Source organism: Theobroma cacao, chromosome 2 (genome assembly GCF_000208745.1).
Source record: "Theobroma cacao cultivar B97-61/B2 chromosome 2, Criollo_cocoa_genome_V2, whole genome shotgun sequence".
Taxonomy (NCBI): domain Eukaryota; kingdom Viridiplantae; phylum Streptophyta; class Magnoliopsida; order Malvales; family Malvaceae; genus Theobroma; species Theobroma cacao.
Window position 1 is genome coordinate 8,027,166 of NC_030851.1, and position 24,324 is coordinate 8,051,489.

General features: G+C 32.6%; 2 protein-coding genes across 2 annotated transcripts; both read left to right on the forward strand.

Moving 5' to 3' along the window:
• Positions 1,830-6,358, forward strand: LOC18608428 (phytochrome-associated serine/threonine-protein phosphatase). The gene is made up of 10 exons (XM_018115803.1): positions 1,830-2,177; positions 2,760-2,906; positions 3,022-3,089; positions 3,649-3,706; positions 4,122-4,232; positions 4,316-4,366; positions 5,173-5,316; positions 5,392-5,487; positions 5,573-5,644; positions 5,864-6,358. The coding sequence occupies exons 1-10, from the start codon at positions 2,097-2,099 to the stop codon at positions 5,945-5,947; spliced, it is 912 nt and encodes a 303-aa protein (XP_017971292.1). The 5' UTR covers positions 1,830-2,096; the 3' UTR covers positions 5,948-6,358.
• Positions 16,178-24,324, forward strand: LOC18608429 (protease 2). The gene is made up of 11 exons (XM_018115755.1): positions 16,178-16,563; positions 16,735-17,018; positions 17,118-17,312; positions 18,178-18,524; positions 19,452-19,743; positions 20,759-20,917; positions 21,540-21,905; positions 22,444-22,509; positions 22,666-22,714; positions 23,639-23,762; positions 23,854-24,324. The coding sequence occupies exons 1-11, from the start codon at positions 16,383-16,385 to the stop codon at positions 23,942-23,944; spliced, it is 2,154 nt and encodes a 717-aa protein (XP_017971244.1). The 5' UTR covers positions 16,178-16,382; the 3' UTR covers positions 23,945-24,324.

Sequence of the window (24,324 nt, forward strand, 5' to 3'; positions counted from 1 at the left end):
TTTTTCAAAGGTAGATTGGATCTTTTATTGTGAGATGTTCAATTTTGAATCCTTTATGAAGATGGTGGCAAAGGAAAATCATTGCTTTTGCCTTACCTTGATTGGATGCTTTATTTTTGATTGTGTCTCCAAGACTCATATCATATAAATGAATTTTAGCATCTATAATCTAAGATAGATAGTTCTTCCAAGTAATATCAAGAGCCATAAATTTAAGCTTTGTAAGATTTGACATGGTGATTGTTTAAAAGAAAAGCATAGATGTTAGTATTACATAAAATATTATTATCAGTAAGCAAAACAATAAATTGGCTGATGAAAAATAATTAATATAAAATTGAAAATTGACTTATTGTAGATTGGTAAAATATGGGCACAACAATAAAGCGACGATAGCCAAAAATTACTTGAAGAAAAATTGAACTTCGACTTTGAGATAATGATAAAAGTTAAATGATAGCAAAACTTGAGAGATTAGAGCATCATGCTGATAATGTATTATAAAATATAATTTAAAAAAACAAATAAAGAAAGAAAAGAAAAAGAATAACTATAGAATAAGGTATTTAAAGGAAGAAAGAAGATCTTATTGAATGTGTGTTTACAAATGAAGTGAAAGGTCTATCTATAGACTAATAACCTCTTATTTAGATAGAATTTACAAGATAAAAATAATACTAAGGGATTAGATGGATGGATTAAAACGAAAGTAGGTTGATAACTTAAAAAAAAAAAGATGAATGGATTAAATTCTAGTGTTAATCCAATCTAATTTACTTTCAAATCTAGATATAGATAACATAAATGGATATTCACAAAAATATTCATAACAAAAAATGAAATATTTTTTAGTTGTATTGCATATGTTTTAAAACCATTACTAATTTGATTAACGGAATTGATTAAATATATATTTGCTTAATGAAAGCGAAATTCAACTACTTAACTATAACTTTTTTTTAGTGAAAAATCAATAATTTTATTATAATTTAAATACAAAATTTGGTGAAAAAATAATTAATTCATTATATTTCTATTAGTTCTTTGTTTTAATTTCATTTCCTCCACATGATTTATCTTTTAGTATATCCTTTATTTATTTTGGCATAATGTTTAAAAAAGTTATTAAATCATTTAAAAAAATTTAAATAAATCTTTATTTTTTATTGCATTTTATCAAATATCTTAATTTTATTTATAGTCAAATATATTCTTATTATTAATAATTAACTGATTACTATTAATTAAAATATCTTTTGTTATTTTATATATATGTGATGTTGATGTAGATTGTGAAAATGTCACATAATCATGTCACGTTAACATATCACGCCATAATTTATTATGACATGTTAGAATGACATACTAACATCACATGTGTATAAAATGACAAGTGATATTTTGACAAATAACAATTAATCAATTATTAATAATAAAGACTTATTTGAATTTTTTTAAATAATTGATGATGGTTTTTTAAATATTATGTAATTTATTTTTAATTCTCAAGAGCTCTCTTGATATGCAATTTTAAAATGAAAATTCTAAATTCAATATTTTATTTAACAAACGTTATATGTTTCACATATATCACATGCTTCAAACTGAACTCGATTTTGATTTTATAATAAGCAAAAGTTTAATTGGGAAAATGATCATAAAATAAAAAAATAATTTCACTGGCTTAAAATTCTTTTACGCTAGTAATCAGCACGCTGCAAGAGATATAAAAAAACAAAAAAAGGCAAAGGAGAAATAATTAGGGTATTAATTGAGACGCTGTCGTTTTCGCTACCCTTTTAAGCCTTTTCCACATCTTCCTTAAAATGAAAACAAAAAATAAAAACTAACGCCCAGATCTGTTTGTATGTTGGGCTCTATTGTTTAAACGAAAGACGGACGAAAAAGCAAGAGAGAAAAAAAAAAGAGAAAAGAAAAGTGTGTCCATTGAATTTTTCTTCTTCTCGCAGTCACTCCTCTGGTTAAAACCCTAGATACTGGGAGAAGAGCGTAAAATTTTATATTTATTCAGGTTTTTTTTCCCTTAAAGAACACACCAACAGAAAAAGAATTCAAATTCCAAAGAAGAGGAATCGATGGATTTGGATCAGTGGATAGTAAAGGTTAAAGAAGGCCAGCATCTTCTGGAAGACGAGCTTCAGCTTCTTTGCGAATACGTATTTCTTTCTCTTTTTTTTCTTTGTTTTGTTTTGCCCATTTCTACTTCTAGGGTTTTAAATTGGTTATCTTTTCTTTATGTTTACATTGATGCGTAAAACTAGGGTTTGTGTGGTTTCTTTTGGTGATTGAGAAATTGAGAGAAATTCGAAACTGAATGCTTGATTTGTTAAAATGAAGCTGAGCATTTGGAAATGAATTAAGAATTGCAAGAAAATGTTAGCTTCATTTCTGTACTTGAAACTTATGGCATCTGTGCATTTTTTGTTTTAAAATTTTAGTGCTTAATTATTCTATCTGTTAGTATTGTTTCTAAAGAATTTGGGACATATAACTGAGTTATTTAAGTTTTATTTTATAATAAAAGCAAAGCTTCCAGACCTGGAATAACTTGCATTTCTCAGGATTTTATTTGATTCAAGAATTTTATGCATAATTTTTTGTTTTATATCAGTTGTAGTATTTAGTTTCTATGTTATTCATTTTGGTGGATTAATTTGGTTGTTGTCAACTTGCATATTCTTTGTGTCATTTAATCTGAATGTGGATCATTATTTACTTTATTTTGTAAAACATTACAGGTAAAAGAAATCCTCATTGAGGAGTCGAATGTTCAACCTGTCAACAGTCCAGTAACTGTCTGTGGTGATATCCATGGCCAATTTCATGATTTAATGAAGCTTTTTCAGACAGGAGGTCATGTACCAGAGACAAATTACATTTTTATGGTATAGTTTAGATTTCCTGTGTGGAAATTGTTGTGAAAATTTTATATGCTGTCGATATCTGTTATAGATTTTGGCATCAACCATCGGGTGCTAAAATTCGTTTTTCCTTGGACAGGGAGATTTTGTTGATCGAGGTTATAATAGTCTTGAAGTTTTCACTATTCTTTTGCTTCTTAAGGCAAGGTATGCCCTCTGGATACATGCTTAAGCATCTTATAATTTTGATCAGGGTTTATCTCTTGATTTTCAACCATGTACTTGGGTGCATTATTTCTATGCTCGTGACTTGTTCGCTGTTCACTATGTGATTACCTGCCCAATTCTCTTGACCTCTAATGTACAATGTACCTTCAAGTTAAGGTGTATCTGATCTTTGTTTTCATCAGCACCAATGTACACAGTTCAAATTGTTGAGTGTGGTATAGGAAGAACAATCAATGCTCATTCTTATTTATTTTGAAATTACTACTTTATTTCTACTTCAGGTGGAAAGATCCTCTTGAAGCTATCATGGTGTTTTGGCAGCAAGATAGTGGGATATATTGTATACATCGTCATTCTTGCATTTAAAAAACTCAAAAAACTGATATCATGAGTTAGTTCTGCTATTGATTTTTCTAAGAATTTTATAAGGAAATTAAATTTCTGGTTCTGTTTCTTTGGCGTGTTAGGTTATTAAATGATGTTTCTTGTTTGAAATAAGAGGTAACATTGTGTTTCGCTTATATGTTCTGAATTATAGGTACCCAGCTAATATCACTCTCTTGCGTGGGAATCATGAAAGCAGACAGTTAACTCAGGTGTGCCTTTGAATTATACCACAATGGAACATGCTTGTAAAGACCTTATATAATAAATGCTTGTTCTATTGTGTGCAATTAAAAGTATGTCAGACTGTCTTTTCTTTTTCTTTCTTTGAAGCTGTCTCTTGTCATGCTTAAAGCTTGGTTATAGTTTCAGGATTACTTTTTTCATTTTTCTCTTGAGGACAAAAGGAATTGAATGCCTTTCGAAGGGCAAATTACTGAAAATCTGAGGTTAAATTTTGAGAGTAGTAGTCTGAATGTGACGATAATAGTTATTGGAAGTTCTATTTGCAATACTGTATTAGTTTGATTTTTAGGGTTGTTGAGTAGTGCTCTGAAGCTGGAATTTTTGAGAAAAGCATCGCAAATGCTGTGGACTGACAGTTGTGGTGTTCATTATCATGACTAGGTTTATGGTTTCTATGATGAGTGCCAGAGGAAGTACGGAAATGCTAATGCATGGCGGTATTGTACAGATGTTTTTGACTATCTTACGCTTTCAGCTATTATAGATGGGACTGTAAGCATTTTCACTCTACACCATCTATATCTAAGCACCTTATTTGCATCTCTTTAATTGATCTATTAGTTTCTATTTTGCAGGTACTTTGTGTACATGGTGGCCTTTCTCCTGACATACGAACAATTGATCAGGTATATTTCTTTTTGGCTTAGGTTTTGGTTGACTGGAGATGTGTATTTACAGCAATCCTAGAAGTTCACCCAATTTTTAACTTATCATATATTTCACTTGTTCTTACTTCTACTTGTCATGTCCTGTATTTTTAGAGTATTTACAAGTAGTCCAGATATTTGTTGTGATGGCAACTTGCGTATGTTGAAGTTTAGGCTAGTTCTCTAGTTTATAGCATGAATAATTATGTAGTACACTGGTGTGAGACATCTTGAGGAATGAAATAAAAACAAGGAACGTATGGTGGCTCTTTTCCTCCTTCCATTTGAGGGGAGGGCGAAATTAGTAGTCAACAGAAGATGACGAATTTCTAAAGAAATAGTGTGAAGTCTATAGTTCTTTTTCATTGATACTGTGGACTGTTTGAGCTGTGTTTAGACTCTCTGAAGAAGTTGATTATGCAAACTTTCTGGTTTTTGTCCGTTAAGGGGTTGCATTGTAGCATTGGACTTTATTGACTTTGTAACTATCTAGTGTCAGGATTAATATCTTCCCTATTCATTTTAGTGAATAACCATCCACTCCAAATCTTATTAAGTAAAAAGTAAGAACTGGGTTGTGCATTTGCATATTATTGGGATTCTTCCGAAGGGATAGTTGACTCTTTAGTCAATCATCATCTATTTCACATAGGTGGTATTTTCCTTAACAAGTACTAGTTTTCCCAATGGAGTTGTTCGACTATAAGTGTAGTGATTGTTAGTTTGTTTTGTCATTTCATTATATGATGTTGATGTGCATTTTTTTTCCTCTGCTTTTATGCCAGATAAGGGTAATTGAGCGGAACTGTGAAATTCCTCATGAAGGCCCATTCTGTGATCTCATGTGGAGTGATCCTGAAGATATTGAAACATGGGCAGTCAGTCCACGTGGAGCGGGTTGGCTATTTGGGTCCAGGGTCACATCTGAGGTAATTGATATCATCTCAGTCTATGCTTATGTTGTCATGCTGAAAGAATAATTTTGACCTTTTCATCCATTGCAGTTTAACCACATAAATAATCTTGATCTTGTTTGTCGAGCTCACCAACTTGTGCAAGAAGGTCTTAAGTATATGTTTCAGGATAAAGGCCTAGTAACTGTGAGACACTAAAGCTCTGTTTTCACCCTTTTTGCTTTATGGTATTAAGAGCTTAATGGAATTTCTTGATTATTGATTTTTTCAGGTGTGGTCTGCACCGAATTATTGTTACCGTTGTGGGAATGTAGCTTCTATTTTGAGCTTCAATGAGAATATGGTGAGAATTTTTTTCTTGTGCATTTCTTCTACAAAAGACCTTAGTCTGCCTTTGGTATCAAATTTAATTAGGATTGCAGGTTGTTTTTCCAGTTATGTCTGTTAAAATGGTTACAGCAAGCAAGATCTTTCCTAGGTCATAGCTAGTATTGATAATACTGTAATCTCTTCCTCAAAGTGGTTCTATTCATGATGCTTATTGTTTTTGGTGTTTCTTCAGGAGAGAGAAGTGAAGTTCTTCACTGAGACGGAAGAGAATAATCAGATGAGAGGGCCCAGGACAGGAGTTCCTTATTTCTTGTAATCAAAGGGAGTTACATACTGCAGTACTTGTAAAATTATCCAAGCATTTGGTTGTTCAAAGGAGGTGTAACAAGGAAGCCTTGATATGGTGTTTGCAGATGGACCTGTCCTGGAAATTTTGTCTGGTCCAAGCTGCTTCTGGGGTACTAGTGGGATGTGTGTCAAGGTTGCTGTGTGTTGCAACATGGCTTTTTCTTTAAACGTCGGTCATCATTCCCATACGTTCTTTATTAATATATGCTACTTGATGTTTAGTTAATGTCTGTTTTGAATTCCTGGGTTGTGTATTTGTTTCATTATGTATACTGCTTCATCTAGTTCAAAAAATTTATCATTTTATGTTTTCCTTTGTACTGAAATGAGATTGGATCAATTTTGTTTGCAATTGGGATTCTTGAAGTTGATTGTGGCAGTTCCAATTGTATAATGAATTGTTTCTGTTAATCAGCTGCTACAGGTTCTAATTTCTTGTTCACTTGAAGATTGAAGCTGGTTCATGGAAATGAATCAAAAAGCAGACATGTTTGGGCAAGAAAGTACACTTATGTCATTCTTATTAATGCTAGCTTGTCGGGTATCTGGAAATGAAGAATTTCATCAGTTTTCTAGGAAAAATAAATAGGTCAATCCTGGGATGTTTCTTTAATGTTTATCCAGAATTAATATGATTGGTTCCTACTTCATATATATATATATATATATAGAGAGAGAGAGAGAGAGAGAGAGAGAGAAAATTGTGAAGAATAATTTTGTAATTTTAGAAATAACTATTAAAATAAATTAAACTGTTTTTAACTAAAGTTAGTCATTAGATGAAAAAATTGCTTTTAAAATTATTTCAAATAAATTAAATATTTCCAATTTTATTTTTTCCTCGTTTGTCTGCTGTGTTGATTTTGTTGTGCTCTCTATTATTCTCTCTTTTCATCAACTCTCTTTAATTTTACCACTATCACCGTCTCTCTTTATTCTTGTCATTTTGTTAACTCGTCGTCAATTTACAAGTTAAAGAATCATCAATCTACAGATCAAAAAATATAACATGAAAGATAATAACACATTTTTGGATCTATTAGATTACAATCACAAAACCCCCTATCATTAATCTATAAATCAAAAAATATGACATGGTGAGTAACAATAGGTTTTTAAGTTTATTGATATTGAGTTTTCAATGATGCAAGTCTAGTAGAACATACCTTAGTATGTAACAAAGTGATTCATGCTTTAGCATGTAATATTAGTAGGAAAAAGAAAGCTTTGGCATGTAACATTTGGTGTTGAAGTTTTAGTCTTGGCATGTAACATTTGGTACCGAAGCTTTGACCTTGACATGTAACATCTTTTGCTTTAGTTTTAGTGCTTTGGTTTTGGTGTGTAACATCTGGTGCTGAAGTTTTGGTCTTGGCATATAACATCTGCTACTGAAGTTTTAGTATGTAACATCTTTTACTTTGGCTTTAACGTGTAACCTTTTATAGTGAAGCTTTGGCCTTGGCATATAACATATTGTGCTAAAGCTTTGACTTTGACGTGTAACATTTGCTGTTGAAATTTTGGTGTATAACATCTTTTGCTGAAGCATGTAACATCTACTTAGGCTTGTAGTGTCTTTGTTTTTCCTTTTTGTTATTAAATATGGCATGTAACTTTCTTCTTTGTATTTCACTACAACATAAACACTTGAAATTAAAACGTGTAACAACTTTTTTTCAACTGTAATAATATTTTTTTAAGCATAGCATGTAATAACAATATTTTTTAAACATAGTGTGTAACTTGTTTTCTGTTTTTGTATTTCACTAGGATATAAAACTTTTGAAATTAAATACTTTCACGATAGAAATAAAAGTTTAAAATTAAAAAAGAATTTGACGTGAAAATGAATATGTATTGAAAAATTATTCAATGTTGCTGGAATAAAATGGATTTGGACAAAAAGATATTATCCAAAATCCTCTAATTTAGATTTTTGGTTATTTTATTTGTTTTTAATAAAAGAAAATTAAAATATGCTAGTATTATAAAGAAAAGAGAGAGAAATCAAATCCATCAAAACAAAATTGAAAATCAGCATATTGAAACTTAATTTTGCTAATGTTAATACATTTTTCAAGCCCCTTTACAAACAAAGTACAACTTGCCCATGACATGGAGAATGGCAACAAAAGTAATGAAACCGATGCTCATGACAAGCATGACATTTGGGGAGATTTTGAGCCTTGGTCCATCATTTATTTAAACTGAAACATAGTCCCAATGACCCCTCTGAAGACCGCACCTCTTGTCATTCTTCTCTTCCTCATGCTTGCAGCTGTAGCTGCACTTCCTCTTGATGGAGCTATTCCAATTGCCACTTTTGAGTTGACTTAAATTTCAGATAGTGTAGTTTGAATATAAAGAGATTTCATTAAGGGTAATTTTATCTAAAAATCTTTTCTCTTGACTAAAAATAGTTAAAATTAAAAAGATAGTTATTTTTTAAAATAGTTTAGCTTTTAAGGGTAAAAAAATTGTCCCATATATATATATATATTGGTGAAAAGAATAATAGTAACCCATCATTTTCACTAAAATGTCTTGGTCAAAGTACTTAAATTGTTTCTATAATAATAATAATAATAATGTATTTTCATCAATTTAGATTTGTATTTAAAATCTGGTCAATTTAGTCTATATTTTGAAAATTAAAACAGTTTAGTTTCTTCTCATTAAAGTTGATGATATCAATGTTGACATGGTAAATTTTATTGATGTGGCAATGTTATATGGCACTGACACGATGATGTGGTGTGCCATGTGGCATTGATATAAGGATATTGTAGTGCCAAGAAGCATAGATATGACGATGTGGCAATGTTAACGTGGCAAATTGAGAAAAAGATTTAAATAAAAAATCTAGTTCACGTTATAAGGATTAAATTAAATAAAAATGTATAGTACAAAAATTAAATTGAACAAAATTGATGTGTTTAAGGATTAAATTAAATAAAAAGAATTTTAAAAATTCAAATATTTGAGTAGATACATGTACTTAATAATAAGCAAATGTTTAAGTGTAAAAGATTTATGGTATTGAGAAATAAATATAAATGTTTTCTAACAGCATCTAATTTGCCGTTAATAGGATGACGTCAATGTTGACATCAGTGCCGACGCAGCACATTTTGATGATGTGGCACCGATGTGATGACGTGGCATGCCATGTGGCACCGACGTGATGACGTGGCATGCCATATGGCATCGACGTGATGATGTGGCATGCTACGTGGCACTACAATGATGACATGGCATTGACATGTCAACATGTCAGTGCCACGTGGTAGATCAAAATTTGCCAAGAATTTTTTTTTGTGACATGTCATAGGGATTAAATTGAATAAAAATATATAGTATAGGGATTAAATTGAACAAAATTGAGATGTTGAGAGACTAAATTGAAAAAAATATTTAAAAAATGTAAATCTTTAAGTAGATGATTAACAAGCCAAATATTTAAGTGTAAAAATTTGTGGTGTTAAATATATATATAAATATTTCTTACTTGATTATTTGATTTTAGAATATATACATTAATGTATTTTTTTTTACAAAAATTAAGTTTGAATTCTCTTTATATAAAATAATTTTAAAAAAATGCCATACCTAAAGTCAAATTTAGATGAATAACTTACATTGTGTTGGAATAAAATAATATAAAAAGACTAAATAATTTTTTTTATTTATAATAGTACAAAAATTTGAAATTTATTTGACTTAGTTTTAACTTGAGCTGAACTCAAATTAGCAAAATAGATTAATTTAGTTTTTCTTTTAAAATAATGAAGAAGGGAGATATAGAGTTAGCGATGATTATAAAAATAATTTTTCGTTCTGACTTGCTTAATTTAGACACTACAAACCTCTTATTACAACATAGGATTTGAGTTACTCCACCCCTTCAATTTTTTATTTATTTTTTATATTTTTATATTATTTAATATTTTTGGTTATATTTTTTAGGTTGAAATTTTTAGAATTAAAGATTGCATTTGTGATTGATAGAGTTAAATATAATTATAAATATTTGTATAATTTTGTTTTGTATTTACAAATTTTTTATAGATCTAAATTAATAATTTAATTTAAATTGAGCACAATTTGATTGTGATATTTGAAGTAAAAGAAAATCGTTTTATAAGAAATTTTGAGTAAATTTAAATAAAAGATAAATTGGGTAAGGGTTGAATAATTCGAAAAGAATAGTTATTTGTAAATTGTGAAAGTTGTAACTAAATCAACTTATTTTGTTAATTTGAATTCAGGTCAAGTTAAAAATTAAGTCAAATAAATTATCAATTTTTATACTATTATAAACAAAAGAAAAAAGAATTTATTTAGTTGTTTTATATTATTTCATTCCAACATAATGTAAGTTATTCATCTAAATTTGATTTTAGGTATGAATTTTTTTTCAAAATTTTTTTATAAAAAGAGAATTTAAATTTAATTTTTACCAAAAAGATAAATTAATGTACATATTTTAAGATCAAATAATCAAGTAAGAAAAAATATATATTTTTTAATAGCATAAATCTTTTACATTTGATTTATTAATAAGTATATCTATCATCTACTTAAATATTTTGTTCAATTTAGTCTCTCAATATCTCAATTTTGTTCAATTTAGTCCCTATACTATATATTTTTGTTCAATTTAGTCCTTATGATGAGACACAAAAAATTTTTTTAGAAAAGTTTTGATCTGCCATGTGGCACTGATATGTCAACATGTCAGTGCCATGTCATCATTACCATGTCATCATACTAGTGCCACGTGGCATTGCCATGCCATCACGTCGATGCCACGTGTCATACCACGTCATCATGTAGGTGCCACATCATCAAAATTTGTCATGTCAACGCTGCATCAGCACTGACATCATTCTTTTAATCGTAAAATTAAATGTCGTTAGAGAGAAAAACTAAATTGAAGCAATTCTTAAAATTAAGGGACTCAATTAAACAAAATGCATGGGTACAAGAACTTCCCAAGTATTTTGACCAAAATTAAATTTAAATTCTCTTTTTATAAAAAAATTTTATAAAAAAAATTCCAATATTATTTTTAAAGAAAAATGCATAGTAACTCTTTATCTAAAAAAACTAATGAAACAAGAAGCAAAATCAATCTTGTGAAAGCACGTGAATATTTGGGCCATTGGTTGGTGCATGATCCCTTACCTAAAAAGTAAGGTTTGAAATCCAAAAGATTCTTTCAATACACAATCACACTTATACAACATCTTCCATCAAAACCTTATTGCAACACAATATAATTATGGAGCCCAACTAAAGGCTTCAAGAACAATAGAGCTTAGCACAAGCAAATACACTATCACATCATATAATACAGTGCCTATTTGGGTTGGTCTTTTTTCAATTTATTTATCTCTTAAAAGCAAAAATAAAGTCAAGTAGGATTTTTAAGAAGCAAAATTTTTCTAAAAAAAAGCTTAATGAAAAGCTCCACTTCTCTTCTTTTAAAAATACGGTAACTTTTCAAGAAAATGAGCTAGAGAAGAGGGAAATTGATTGAGAGAGAAGGGTATTTCTTGAACCCTTTACCCTTGCCCTAAACCCTCTACAAAGGATACTAAAAAAGAAAAAAAATAGAAGACTTAGTAACAGAATAGTAAAATTTATGATTTTTTTGTTCTTACAAAGATTAAAGAGAAGACCCTAAATTAAAGATGTATTCATGTACTATTTAAGGTTTTCTCACTTTTTCACCAAAAAATCTAATGCTATTACTATTATACAAGTTTGAGAGTTGTTCCGTTTCTTTATAGATTTCTTTAATTTTAACATATGAAATCGTATATAAACTCGAAGCAGACTTATTTCACTTTAGTTTGTTAAGTAACTGAAGATGGTATGAATACCCTTTATGGTAATTTTAAACGAAATTAGAGCTTATACAATTTATTTTGCCAAACAACTTACCAAACAGTTTTAGCTTTATTTTAAAAGCTATTGCTTTTTTATAAGAGCTTTATAATAACTTTTAAGTTAAAAAAAGCTAAGCCAAATAGGCTCATATATCCATCTGCTACAACTTTGGGCTTCCCCATTTTATAGAGTTATTTTTATAAATATCATAATTAAAACTATTATTACTTAATATTTTTTAATAGACTTGATATTATTTTTAATAAGATTATTTCATAATCCATATATAAAAAGAAACAAAAAGATTTAATTGTCTTTTTTAATATATGTATGGAAACCAAACTAAGTCCATTAAATGCTTTAATGACAAAATAATTTACTAAGTAATCATCTCATTTAACGTTGTGATTTTAAATACTTGACAAAATAAAATTTAATATTAATAAAATTTAACATTTTCATTTTGTCAAGAGTTCTATAAATATTTTGTCAAGTACTCAAAATCACAGCATTAAAAAAGATGATTAAAAAAGACAATTAACTCTTTTTGTTTCTTTTTGTCAATGGATTATGAAATAATAATTTAAGTGATAATAGTTTTAATTATGATATTTATAAAAATATCTTTATAAAGTATTAAAAATTTCTTTTATAGAAGATATTGAAATTTTTTTTTTAGAAGGGGAATTCAAACTTAATTTTTGCAAAGAAGATACAGTAGTGTACCTATTATAAAATTAAATAATCAAATAAGAAAACATTTATATTTATTTCTTAAAAATTTGGCTTATTAATAAGTATATGTACCATCTATTCAAAGATTTGTATTTTTCAAATATTTTTTGTTCAATTTAGTCTTTGAACATCTCAGTTTTTGATACTTAAGTTTTGTGTATAAAAGACTAAGTAAGCCTAACTAGAATATTGCAGAATAATGCAGAAACGTAAAGAACATTTTGAAGAACAAGAATTTGGGAAAAAATAATTATATTATTTTCAGAGAAAAACAAAATAACTAAATCCTAAGCAAATAGCTTGAATAGTTGATTACTTGGATAATTTGATTCTACTGCCTTTCAACTAATCCTAAAGGTAAAGGTGCTATTTATAATATAGCATATCCTAATCTTAAAGAAACTCTATTTCTAGATGTAGTACAATTAGAGTAGATAACAAGAGATATAATTAAATTATGTGTTTTATTCCTAATTAAAATATAGCTAGCCTAAAGTCTTAGTTTAATTTAACAACTAAGTAGGTAGCTATACACAAGAATTCTAATATAATAAAACTACCCTTCATGCAAGTAGTCCTCTAAAACTCAAAACTTTTTGTGCAAGTGGGCAGCTAGTGCGCATCTATCTGTGGAGGAGGCTGGGTGCATATGGCTTTTTATGTGTGGCCTATATCTTGGCGAAACTTCTTAGTGCAGCGTGCTTGCAATCCAATGGTGTGCAACCAAAGGTTTGTGGCCTTTTAGTGTGCAGCATTCTCGCAAAACGCTTTATGGAGTTTAGCCCCTTAAGAGTGAAGCCTTCAAATGGGTGGGCCTCATTGTTGAGGTTTATTGGAGCACAACTGTGATGCGCGTTAGCCCTTATCGCTGGGCTAGGGTGTGTGCGACATATGCGAGCTATGTTTGCATGCTTGTTTAACATGTAGGTTGTCAATATATACGGCCTATGTGCGCTCCTTGAATGTGCGTGAGCCTAGCGCATCGAGCTGACGTGCCAAGTTTGTCGATCTTCCCCAGGGGTTGGTGTAGCTCGATCATCTTGATATTAAGGATGCTTGGACATCGTCGATTATTGGTGGTTCAATGATGGTTGTTGATGAGCTTTCTAGCCATGTCATCTTTAAACTAGAATAATCGTTTTGGGGTTGTGCAACACTTGTTTGTGTATTGGCTCGATAGTCCCTACAAGCTAGGCATGTCATGAATCCATGAACTATTACATTCTCCCCCACTCGATCTAGGCAATGCCCTCATTGCCCCATGGTTTCTCTCTACAGCAAATCTTCAGCGAGTTCTCCACGAGTGTCGTGGGCTCATTTGAGGTAGCCTTTTGTTGGTTGTCTTGGGTTTCTAAGTTGAAAAGTGTTCTGTTGTGCAGATGTCTGGCTTGCTGTTGGCCTATAAATCCTCCTTGGTGCACTCGTGTAACATCAAAGTGCATGGCTCTTATGTACACAGTGTCTCTGTATGTGGCACACATTGAACACTTTGGGTGGGAGCTTGACACCTTAATAGTCAATCCAGTGTCAAAGCTCGATTAATCAAATTGCACAGTCTGGAAGTTATGGGGTGCAGCTTCCTGGTACTTGTCAGCTACATGCAACACCCTATGTTTGACACCCCTAACATGTTCTGCTAATTGCCAATGCTACTATTGCATTGCTACCATTAATTCATCCAGCCCCATGTTGCTGCGAATTAGCATATCCATTTTGTTGTGGTATTCCTTACGAAGCTCATCGTTATTAAACTCCAACTCTCAAATGTTAGCCTTGACATATTTGAGGTCTGCAAGCACTTCCTTTTTAACGGTCATCTCCAAGCGAGATATAAACCATCAAGTGCATGCAAATTGTCCTTAGACTCATAATGCTTCGTGGCACATGTGTGCGCAGTTTCTATGTTTGCAACGTTCACATTATCTTGAACCAGGACATTCAAGCAAGACATGGTCTGGTCACTAATTGACGTTGTTCTCCTTATCATTCTTCTTCAAGTTCGATACCAACTTTGTTTAAGTTAGTGATCCTATTTTGTTACCACCTTTCATAACTGTGATTTTGAATAAATTTCTTTTCTCCTTGGCTTTTGAAGTTGTTGAACCTTGTCTTGATATTGATTTTCCCTAAAACTTGGGGCTTTTCAAATCTTTCCTAAGCTCTGATATTGACTTTCCTTGAGAATTTAAGCTTGTCGAACTTAACTTAACTCTGATACCAATTGTCACGAGTTTGGAACTTTAATCAAGATCTGTGTGGCACTTAAGTCTTGTGTATGAAAAACTAAGCAAGCCTAACTCAAATATTGTAGAATAATGCGGAAACATAAAGAACTTTTTGAAGAAAGAGAATTTGAGAAAAGTTAATTATATAATTCTCAAATAAAAAGAAAGTATGTAAATCCTAAACAAATTGCTTGAATTGCTTAAATAATTGACTACTTAAGCAAATTGATTTTATTGCTTTTCAATTAATGCTAAGGTGCTATTTATAATATAACCCACCTTAATCCTAAGAAAACTCTACTTCCAGTTATATTACAATTAAAGTAGATAACAAGAGATATAATTCAAATAATTGGTCTATTTTTTATTAGAACATAACTAGTCTAAAATCCTAGTTTAATTTAACTACTAAGTGGGTAGCTACATCCAAAAATTCTAATCCTATTAAACTACCTTTCATGCGAATAGTTTTCTAGAATTCAACTCCCTGTACAAGCAGGCAGTTGGTGCATGTCTGTTTGTGTGGGTTGGGTGCGTATGGCTTTTGTGCGTGTGTCCTATATCTCGATGAAACTTCTTGGTGCGACGTGTTTGTGGCCTGGTGGTGGGTGACCCAAAGGTTCGTGGCCCTCTAGTGTGCGATGTTTTCGCACGAGGCTCTTTGGAGTTCGACCCTAGTGTGCGAAGCCTTCAGATGTGTGGGCCTCCCTATTAAAGTCCATTGGCACGCGATTGTGATTTGTGTTGGCCCCTTATTATGGGGCTAAGGTGTGCACGACATATGCGAGCTTTATCCATATGTTTCTTTAGCATGCGGGTTGTCGATATGTGCAACCCAAGCGCACTCCTCATGTGTGCACGAGCTTGGCATGCCGGGCTAGCATGTCAAGCTTATGAATCCTCCCTAGGGTGTTAGTGTAGCTCGGTCATCCTGACATTGGGGATGTTTGAAAACCTTCGATTGTTGGTGGTTCAATGATGGTTGTTGATAAGCATTTTAGCCATGTTGTCCTTGGAATGGAATAATCATCATGGGGCTGTGCAGCACTTGTTTGCACTACTGGTATGATAGCCTCTGCGCGTTAGGTGTGTCACAAATCCATAATTGTGACACTTATAATGTATTTAAATTTTTTTTTGAATTTTTTTTTCTAAATTTGTCATGTCAGCATTGAGGTTATCACCTCTAACAACAAATTAGATGATGTAAGAAGAGTGACTAAATTGTTTTAATTTCTAAAATAAAAAAATTGATAAAATTTTGAGTATATAAACCAAATTAACAAAAATGCAAAATATAAGAACTATTTGGATAAGCATCTTGTTTATAAGAAAGAGGACATTTAGCAATGCACAGATATCAATGGTCTGGCAACGCATCGTATAAAATATTTAATAAAAAATAAAAAGTTCAAAATGTATCCCCGACGTTTATGCATAGCCGGAATTCTGTATCTTCCAGTGCTGCTTTTTTCTACTTCACATCGCATCGTCGCCGCCCATCCAAGACTTTAGCCCTCGCCCTCTCACCAATCAACGGCCACCATGATCTCTCAGTCTCAGCCTCCGTCTCCGCCGGTGGCCAAGAAGGTGAAGCACGAGATGGAGTTGTTCGGGGACGTTAGAGTTGACAATTACTACTGGCTTCGAGATGACTCCCGCAAGAATCCTGAAGTCATCTCTTATCTCCAAGAAGAAAACGCCTATACCGAGGCCAAGATGTCCGGTATATATACATATATAAATTACCTCAACTTTCTGTTTGTTTCTCGTCAATGTTAGAGCTACTTTGCTACTGTTTTGATCTGAAAGTTTATTGAGTTGCATTCGCTTGTTTGGTTGCTTAATTATTCTTCGATTGTGTAACATTTATTGAAAGTAAAATATCCGGCTGTAGGGACCAAAAAATTTGAAGATGAAATTTATGCTGAGATAAGAGGTCGAATAAAGGAGGATGATATATCTGCACCTTTACGAAAAGGGCCATACTATTATTATACAAGGACATTGGAAGGGAAAGAATATGTTCAATATTGTAGGCGTCTCGTTCCTAATCGTGATGCTCCACCTTCTGTTAATGACACAATGCCTACAGGGCCTGATGCTCCGGCGGAGCATGTAATCTTGGATGAGAATGTTAAGGCTCAAGAATATGATTTTTATAGAATTGGTGCTTACAAGGTCAGAGATGATCTGTTAAATTCGATTGAATGTGCTTGCTTCCCTTTTTCTAAAGGATCATTTGTTATATGAGGTCTCTTTCTGCACCTTGTTGTTCAGGTCAGTCCAAACCATAAGTTGGCTGCATACGCTGAAGACACTAAAGGAGATGAAATTTATACAGTCTATGTAATTGATGCAGAGACTCGAGCTGTGGTGGGGAAGCCATTAGTAGGTGTAACGTCATATCTTGAATGGGCAGGTAATGAAGCTTTAGTCTACATTACAATGGATGCGATCCTTCGGCCAGATAAGGTATGAGTTTTCTATTTCCATGCCTTAACTTATTCACTTCTTATTATACACATTAATCCCCTTTTTTTTGTTCCCTTGCTTCTTAATGTTCATAGCTCTAGCCTTCTATTAGTAACCCCCCTTCCCTCCCCCGTCCCCTTTTTTGCTCATGTTGTTTTGCTCCAGTAGTATCTGCATCAGTACCATTATCCATTGAAGGATGTCTGTATCATACTCTTTATAGGACGAAGATGGACATCTACATAATATGACCATACAACAGCTAGTGATTAGTTTAATTGTGTAATGCATGTCTGTTTAGAGTTTCTCTCTGAGGCTTCTCTATGTGTTCTGTGATGTTAATGTGCTTTTTCTAAATTCCTGCCTTCCCTTGGATCACTTCATCAGAAAACCTAAATATAGGCAGTCAGTTTAATCATTTAATTGTTCTAAGCTGATTACTTAAATATTTGAGTTTCAACTGGAGGTTCTTATAACCACATGATGGAGAGCAAAATTTCCTGTTTATGCCAATTTTGATATTCTTTTATCAAGCACCTAGAATGCTAAAGGATATAGCATGTATTGTTTTGGTTCATGTATACCTTTTTCTGGGCTTTTACATGTATAAATCTAATATTCATGAGGCCTCTAACCTGTAGTTCTAGTAATAAATTACATTTGCATGTAATATTATTTCTAGATATCAGGATCATGTGCCTTCTTCAAATCCAGGTAGACTTATATTTTTGTTATCTTTATCTTCTTGTTCTGCTTTGTTGGCAGGCAATGGGAAATCAGTTTAATCTAAATCTAGAGCCTTTCCTTATGTTATTTTCTGGAGCAGAACTCCAGTAATTTGCCTTTCTTTCATTGCTGATGACAGGTATGGTTGCATAAGTTGGGGTCAGAACAATCCAGTGACTCATGCCTTTACCATGAGAAGGATGATATGTTTTCCCTTGATCTTGGAGCTTCTGAGAGTGAGAAATTTTTATTTATTGCATCCGAAAGCAAAATTACTAGGTTTGTCTTTTATCTTGAGGTTTCAAAACCAGAAGATGGGCTTAGGGTTTTGACACCTCGTATAAACGGCATTGATACCTCAGTCAGTCATCGTGGAAATCATTTTTTTATCCAGCGGAGAAGTGATGAGTTTTTCAATTCAGAACTACTAGCTTGTCCAGTGGATAATACATCTGAAACAACAGTTCTTATTCCTCACAGGGCAAGGTTGTAATGAATTCTAAATAAATCCATCTACAATGACCCTGCATTAATTCATAGGTCATATATAGCATTTGATTCTATTGGAGTTGTACTTAAATCATTATTTAGAGTATCATAGTTATGACTGGGGGTGGGGAGACAAGGAAAGTGGGGGGAAGGGTGTTTGGATTGCGTGATCTTATGAACATATAATTGCTTCAACATAGAAACACCTTTTTTGCTGAATATCCTTTTATGCTGCAGCAACTAACCGGTTGATTTTGAAATGATATTATACAATTCCAAACACAGCAAACGCCTTGGTTCTTTGTTGAACAGAGCAGGATTTGCCGAGGAATCATTTGTTAATACTTGACTTAACTTGCAAGACATTTTTGCTTAATTATTTCTTTTTCAGTATTGAATTACTGTCTGTTCCATGATGGCTGCTTTTGCGAGAAATACAAATTAACCATCCAGTGATTTAAATGATGTGTGTGCAAGGAGCTAGTGCTGTAACCAGTGAAATCATCAGTCCTCACCTGTGGTTATTTGATCATAGCCAGTGAAAGGATGAGTTAAAACTTAGATGAAAATTTTCTGTTGGGTTGGACCTTAGATTGTATAGTTTATGCTTTTATTGTGTTTTCTAACTGTGGATAAATTAGCAAATGCTACTCTGGGCTTTTGGAAGTGGAAATGTTGATTTGTCACTCCCATGCGGACAGAGGCTTTGCTTCATTGGTGATTCATTTAGATTAGTGACTATTTTGCAAGCTTTGAATTTATTGGTATGATTTTTTTGGTTGTGTGGACGGGGTGGGGGTTTGTTCAGGTTTGAGGCTGGGAATCTGGAGTTTCCTGGTTGTGTCATAGCTTTGGTGCTTGCATGTTTGAAAGATATGCCTTACTGTGACTTATAACTTACCATTTCATTTTTTTCTTTTCCAGTGTAAAGATTCAGGATATTCAACTTTTCAGTGATCATCTTGTTGTCTATGAGCGTGAACAGGGTTTGCCCACAATTACTACTTACCGCCTTCCAGCTGTTGATGAGCCTCTCATAACCCTCCAAGGTGGTCAAGCAGTTCAATTTATTGACCCTGTATACTTAGTTGGTCAATCGGAATCACAATTTTCAACCAACATTTTACGATTTTTGTATAGCTCACTGAGGACGCCTCCATGTGTCTATGACTATGACATGAGTACTGGGGAGTCTGTTTTGAAGAAGATTGAAACTGTAAGCACTGCTGATTTTTAAGATTTGAGCCATGATAAGAAATGAGTTTATGAAGCATAGAGTAAATCAAAGATCTAAATACTAAAACTAGGGTTAAGCATGCAATATTTGAGTATGTGACTGATTAGGCTAGATCTTATTTACACGGAAATTACAGGTGTAGTTAGTATCAGAAAAGAAAATTACAAATATACTTGTCTTTACCTAGTTTCCTCCTTGAGTATATGTTGCTTTGCTATCTGTGGTTTGCTCTTCCTACCTTCATGTAACAATATTCTTTGTTTTCTAGATTTGATCTTTTCATGGACAACAATAGTCCTCATGTGGAATGTTGAGTAATGCTTTCTATATCGTATTGTGACATGTTTTTAGTCTGTTTATTCCGGTTAACTAGGAATTGGAGGTTTCTGATGCATGCTACAATGTTCACTCATAATTCTGGCCTCACGGTTAACACACTGCATTCAATTTAGTTGACCATGGTTTTCTCAACTGATTTATACTTAAACATGGACCTGCCAAGATCATAAATAGTGTTCATGATATTCTAATATTAGAAAATTTCACTTGATTATTATTTCCAAAATTTCCAAATAGTACTACTTATCAGATGTATTTAACATTTTTGGCCTTAAATATGATCAAAGGACCAACGGTTCTTGCTCATTAAATGTAAAATACATTTTTCTTATGTTTCTTCATGTGACTTTTTCTCTCTGACCTTTTGCTTGGGTTCTTCAATGTATTGATAGTTTTCTGCGTTTTATGGCAATATCCTTCACTGTTTTTCGGAGTTTTTGTGAAAAATATTTTAGTTTTTAGTGAGTTGATCTGTTCTTAAATTGGTATTGATCGTATTTTGTGAAAGAACTCATTGTCCATCTGGAAACTTTGGTCCCTTTTTTTCTCACTGGTCAGAAATAGAATTAGAAGGTTTGTGAAATTGTATTTCATTATTGTATTTGGTTCGTCATATGTCATACTGCATTAATATTGTACATTATCTCTTATTCAGGTTTTGGGAGGTTTTGATGCATCTAATTATGTCACTGAAAGGAAATGGGCTACTGCTTCAGATGGCACTCAGATTCCTATATCAATTGTGCACCAAAAGAATCTTGTCAAGCTTGATGGGTCTGATCCAATGTTGCTTTATGGCTATGGTTCATATGAGGTAAACAATACAGTTGATGGGGTAAATTCCTGCTAGAGGTGCTTAATTGCCAAATGGAGTTGTTCTGCTTCTATTTGATCACAGATCTTGGTTTGCTTAGACCATAATGAAAATATATAACTAAATAGATAAATAGGCAGTTTATTTTAATGTGATTTGTAAAACACAATTTCTATGCTCGTATAGTCTTCCTTGATTATACCCTGTAGGGTTTGGTCCCTGGTTTTTTGAGCCTTTTCTGGTTTTGTGAACGCTATGAAAGCCTCTAAAAGTTTTCATTCTTGTTTCAATTTTTGGGGTGTCCTTCCTCACTCCTCTTTCTTTCTTTAGTTTTTTAAAATTCTGTATCTAGAAAGTTGAATGATCTTTTAAGAAGCCACTTTAATGGTTTACATTCAACCAGTTTGGTCTTTCAACTCATCGTTGCAACTGATAAAAACAATGTGGAGCTGTCAAATTTTTTTATTGATAATATTTCATTAATATTGCAACAATGATTTTCACATGTGTGTTAACTGCTGCATCAATTTGATGCATCCTTTCAGTTGAACAAGCACAAGTGGGGGTCTATAATTATTATTTTTCGGACTTGTAATATAGGTTGTTCCTTGTTTGTTAACAGATATGCATAGATCCTGACTTTAAAGCATCGAGGCTGTCTCTATTAGATCGTGGTTTTATCTTTGCAATAGCTCATATTCGTGGAGGTGGTGAAATGGGGAGGCAGTGGTATGAGAACGGGAAGTTTTTAAAGAAAAAAAATACTTTCACTGATTTTATTGCTTGTGCTGAGTTTTTAATAGAAAAGAAGTACTGTTCAAAGGAAAAATTGTGCATTGAGGGAAGAAGTGCTGGTGGATTGCTTATAGGTGCTGTACTTAACATGAGGCCTGATTTGTTCAAGGCTGCTGTAGCTGGAGTGCCTTTTGTAGATGTCCTGACTACAATGCTTGACCCTAGTATCCCTCTTACAACTTCAGAGTGGGAGGTATTTTCTTCCTCCTTAAAGATTTTGATTTTTTTTTTTTTTGCATGACTATTGAACAATGTGGTACATGGTGCTGGTGGTATATATGTATTGAACTGGGTTCTCTGCTTGGCAGACTTTAACTCTTTTAAGGAGATTGATTTGATGCTACAATCTAATATCATGATTGTGGAGACTAGCTGCTTATTGAATAATGTAATGATGTGTTAACACATTTAAGTAATCTCAGTGTTGATATTTGATTTTTGTGAACACTCTGCATTTGTGTGCATCATAACCGTCAGTACAAATCTGTACTATGTAGAAGCATGGACTCTATTTCTAATGATAGATGATAACCTAATTATCCTATTAATTTATCAGGCTAACAAATTTATCCTTAAATTAAATATATGGGGTTGTTTTCTTTGTTGTAAGATCTACCCTGAAAATGTTCAATTATTTTTATTGAATATCATATAAGCCTTATTTGTTTAAAACTAAATCCTTGATCCCAACTAGTAAAAAGCTAATCGTGTTCTCTCTCTCTCTACAACAGGAATGGGGTGACCCTCGCAAGGAAGAGTTTTACTTCTATATGAAGTCGTATTCCCCTGTTGATAATGTGAGACTCTAATCCTGCTGTTTTTCCTGGCATTCTTGACTAGTGTTCCATAGAATAGCAAAATGTTTGTTATTCAAACATGACTGTGGAGTGCAGAATATTTATTACTTGAAGTTATTTGTTATGTTTAGGCTCTAATATTTTTATATATTACAGGTACAGGCTCAAAATTATCCTAACATTCTTGTTACAGCTGGTTTACATGGTAAGTATAAAGGCTTAATACATGTTTTTTGTATTCTCTTTGTCAATGCATACTCATAGTTTGCCATCATAGGAACCTTGACAGGTTGAAAGCAAAAGAGTCGATTGCTTGTCTTTGCTAATTGAAAACTCTACAGATTAAATGGTTGGCATGGGAAATATCTTAAATAAGTAAGAAGCTTTAGAACTGTCCTGGCTATGATTGAAGGAATTTCTTGGGATTGAAGTTGTTAAGTGATAGCAATGTTTTATGGGTGGTTACAAGAGCCTCTTTCTACATATTTATCTCTGAACAATTAGGCTAGCTGGATAGGAAGTTTGCTGTAGAAAATATGGGCACCTCTTGTAGTGAAACACACATGCAAGGGCACAACTACTTCTGCACCTCTTACAGATCTTCTCTGTTTTAAGACTTGTGCACAATTTTATGGACCCTGTATGTGATGCTTCCTTCAGTTCTTCCTTGCAGTTAACACTTGTTTGAAAACTGATTGCGTCTGAGATTTTGATTGCTTATTATGTTGAGACACTAACATTTGTTAGTTGTGATTTATGTCCAACTGTGGCAAAATGTGACTTAAAAGATTATAAAAATCCATTTGATGTTGCAGGATATTGCCTACTTGTCAAGTAACTTTCAAAATTTGGTGAAGTTTTTTGTTCTAGAAGTAAATTAGATGTTCAAACTGCAAGGTCGACACTAACAATTGAGAACCTGGCAAATAATCCCACATAATTACTTCTGTATTTATGCTTATTACTCAATAAAATGTTGTCTAGTATTATTTTTTGAAGCATCTTACTGGTGTATTTCATAGTAGTGTCGATAGATTCTGTTTCGTTGGATTACATTTGGAAAAGTTGGGAGTAGAAATCTACTATTCTCTGTATGGCCCAATTTAATCTTTTTAATATATTGTGACAGATCCGCGAGTTATGTACTCAGAACCTGCGAAGTTTGTGGCTAAACTAAGGGATATGAAAACCGATGGCAATGATCTGTTGTTCAAATGTGAACTTAGTGCTGGCCATTTTTCAAAATCCGGAAGGTACTACTAAAAGTTATTAGCTTTTGAATATTACATTTGTAAGTTATATGATTTTAATATATAGTACTGGTTCATGTTCTGTTGAATGCAGATTTGAGAGGCTTCAAGAAGATGCCATGACATATGCTTTTATACTGAAAGCCCTGGATATGATTCCAACCTCTGGGTCTGCTCAGAACTGATAAACTGATGCATGTCAGAGAGGCGATGGCAAATCGGTAAACTCATAATCCATGCTTTGGGAGAGGACTTAAGAGGGGAAGTTGAAACATTATGAGATGGTGTTGAAAGACATTTGTGCAAGCGTGCATTCGTGATAGTCTGATTGATGCTTTAGTTCTGAATTTGACTCACTCTTGATTTTATTGTCGAATTAATCAAAATTGTTTGCTCTCATACAGTTACTGGCCTGCTCAGCTTGTAAGTCTCATTTTCATCTTCATTGTTTTTATAAGCATTGTTGGCAACTGTTGATCTCAGGGAAAGCTTTGTGGCATTCTTGTTCAAGATTAGGCGTAGTTAGCATCCCTTAGTGGGTCTAAATCCAATCAAATTAAACTCT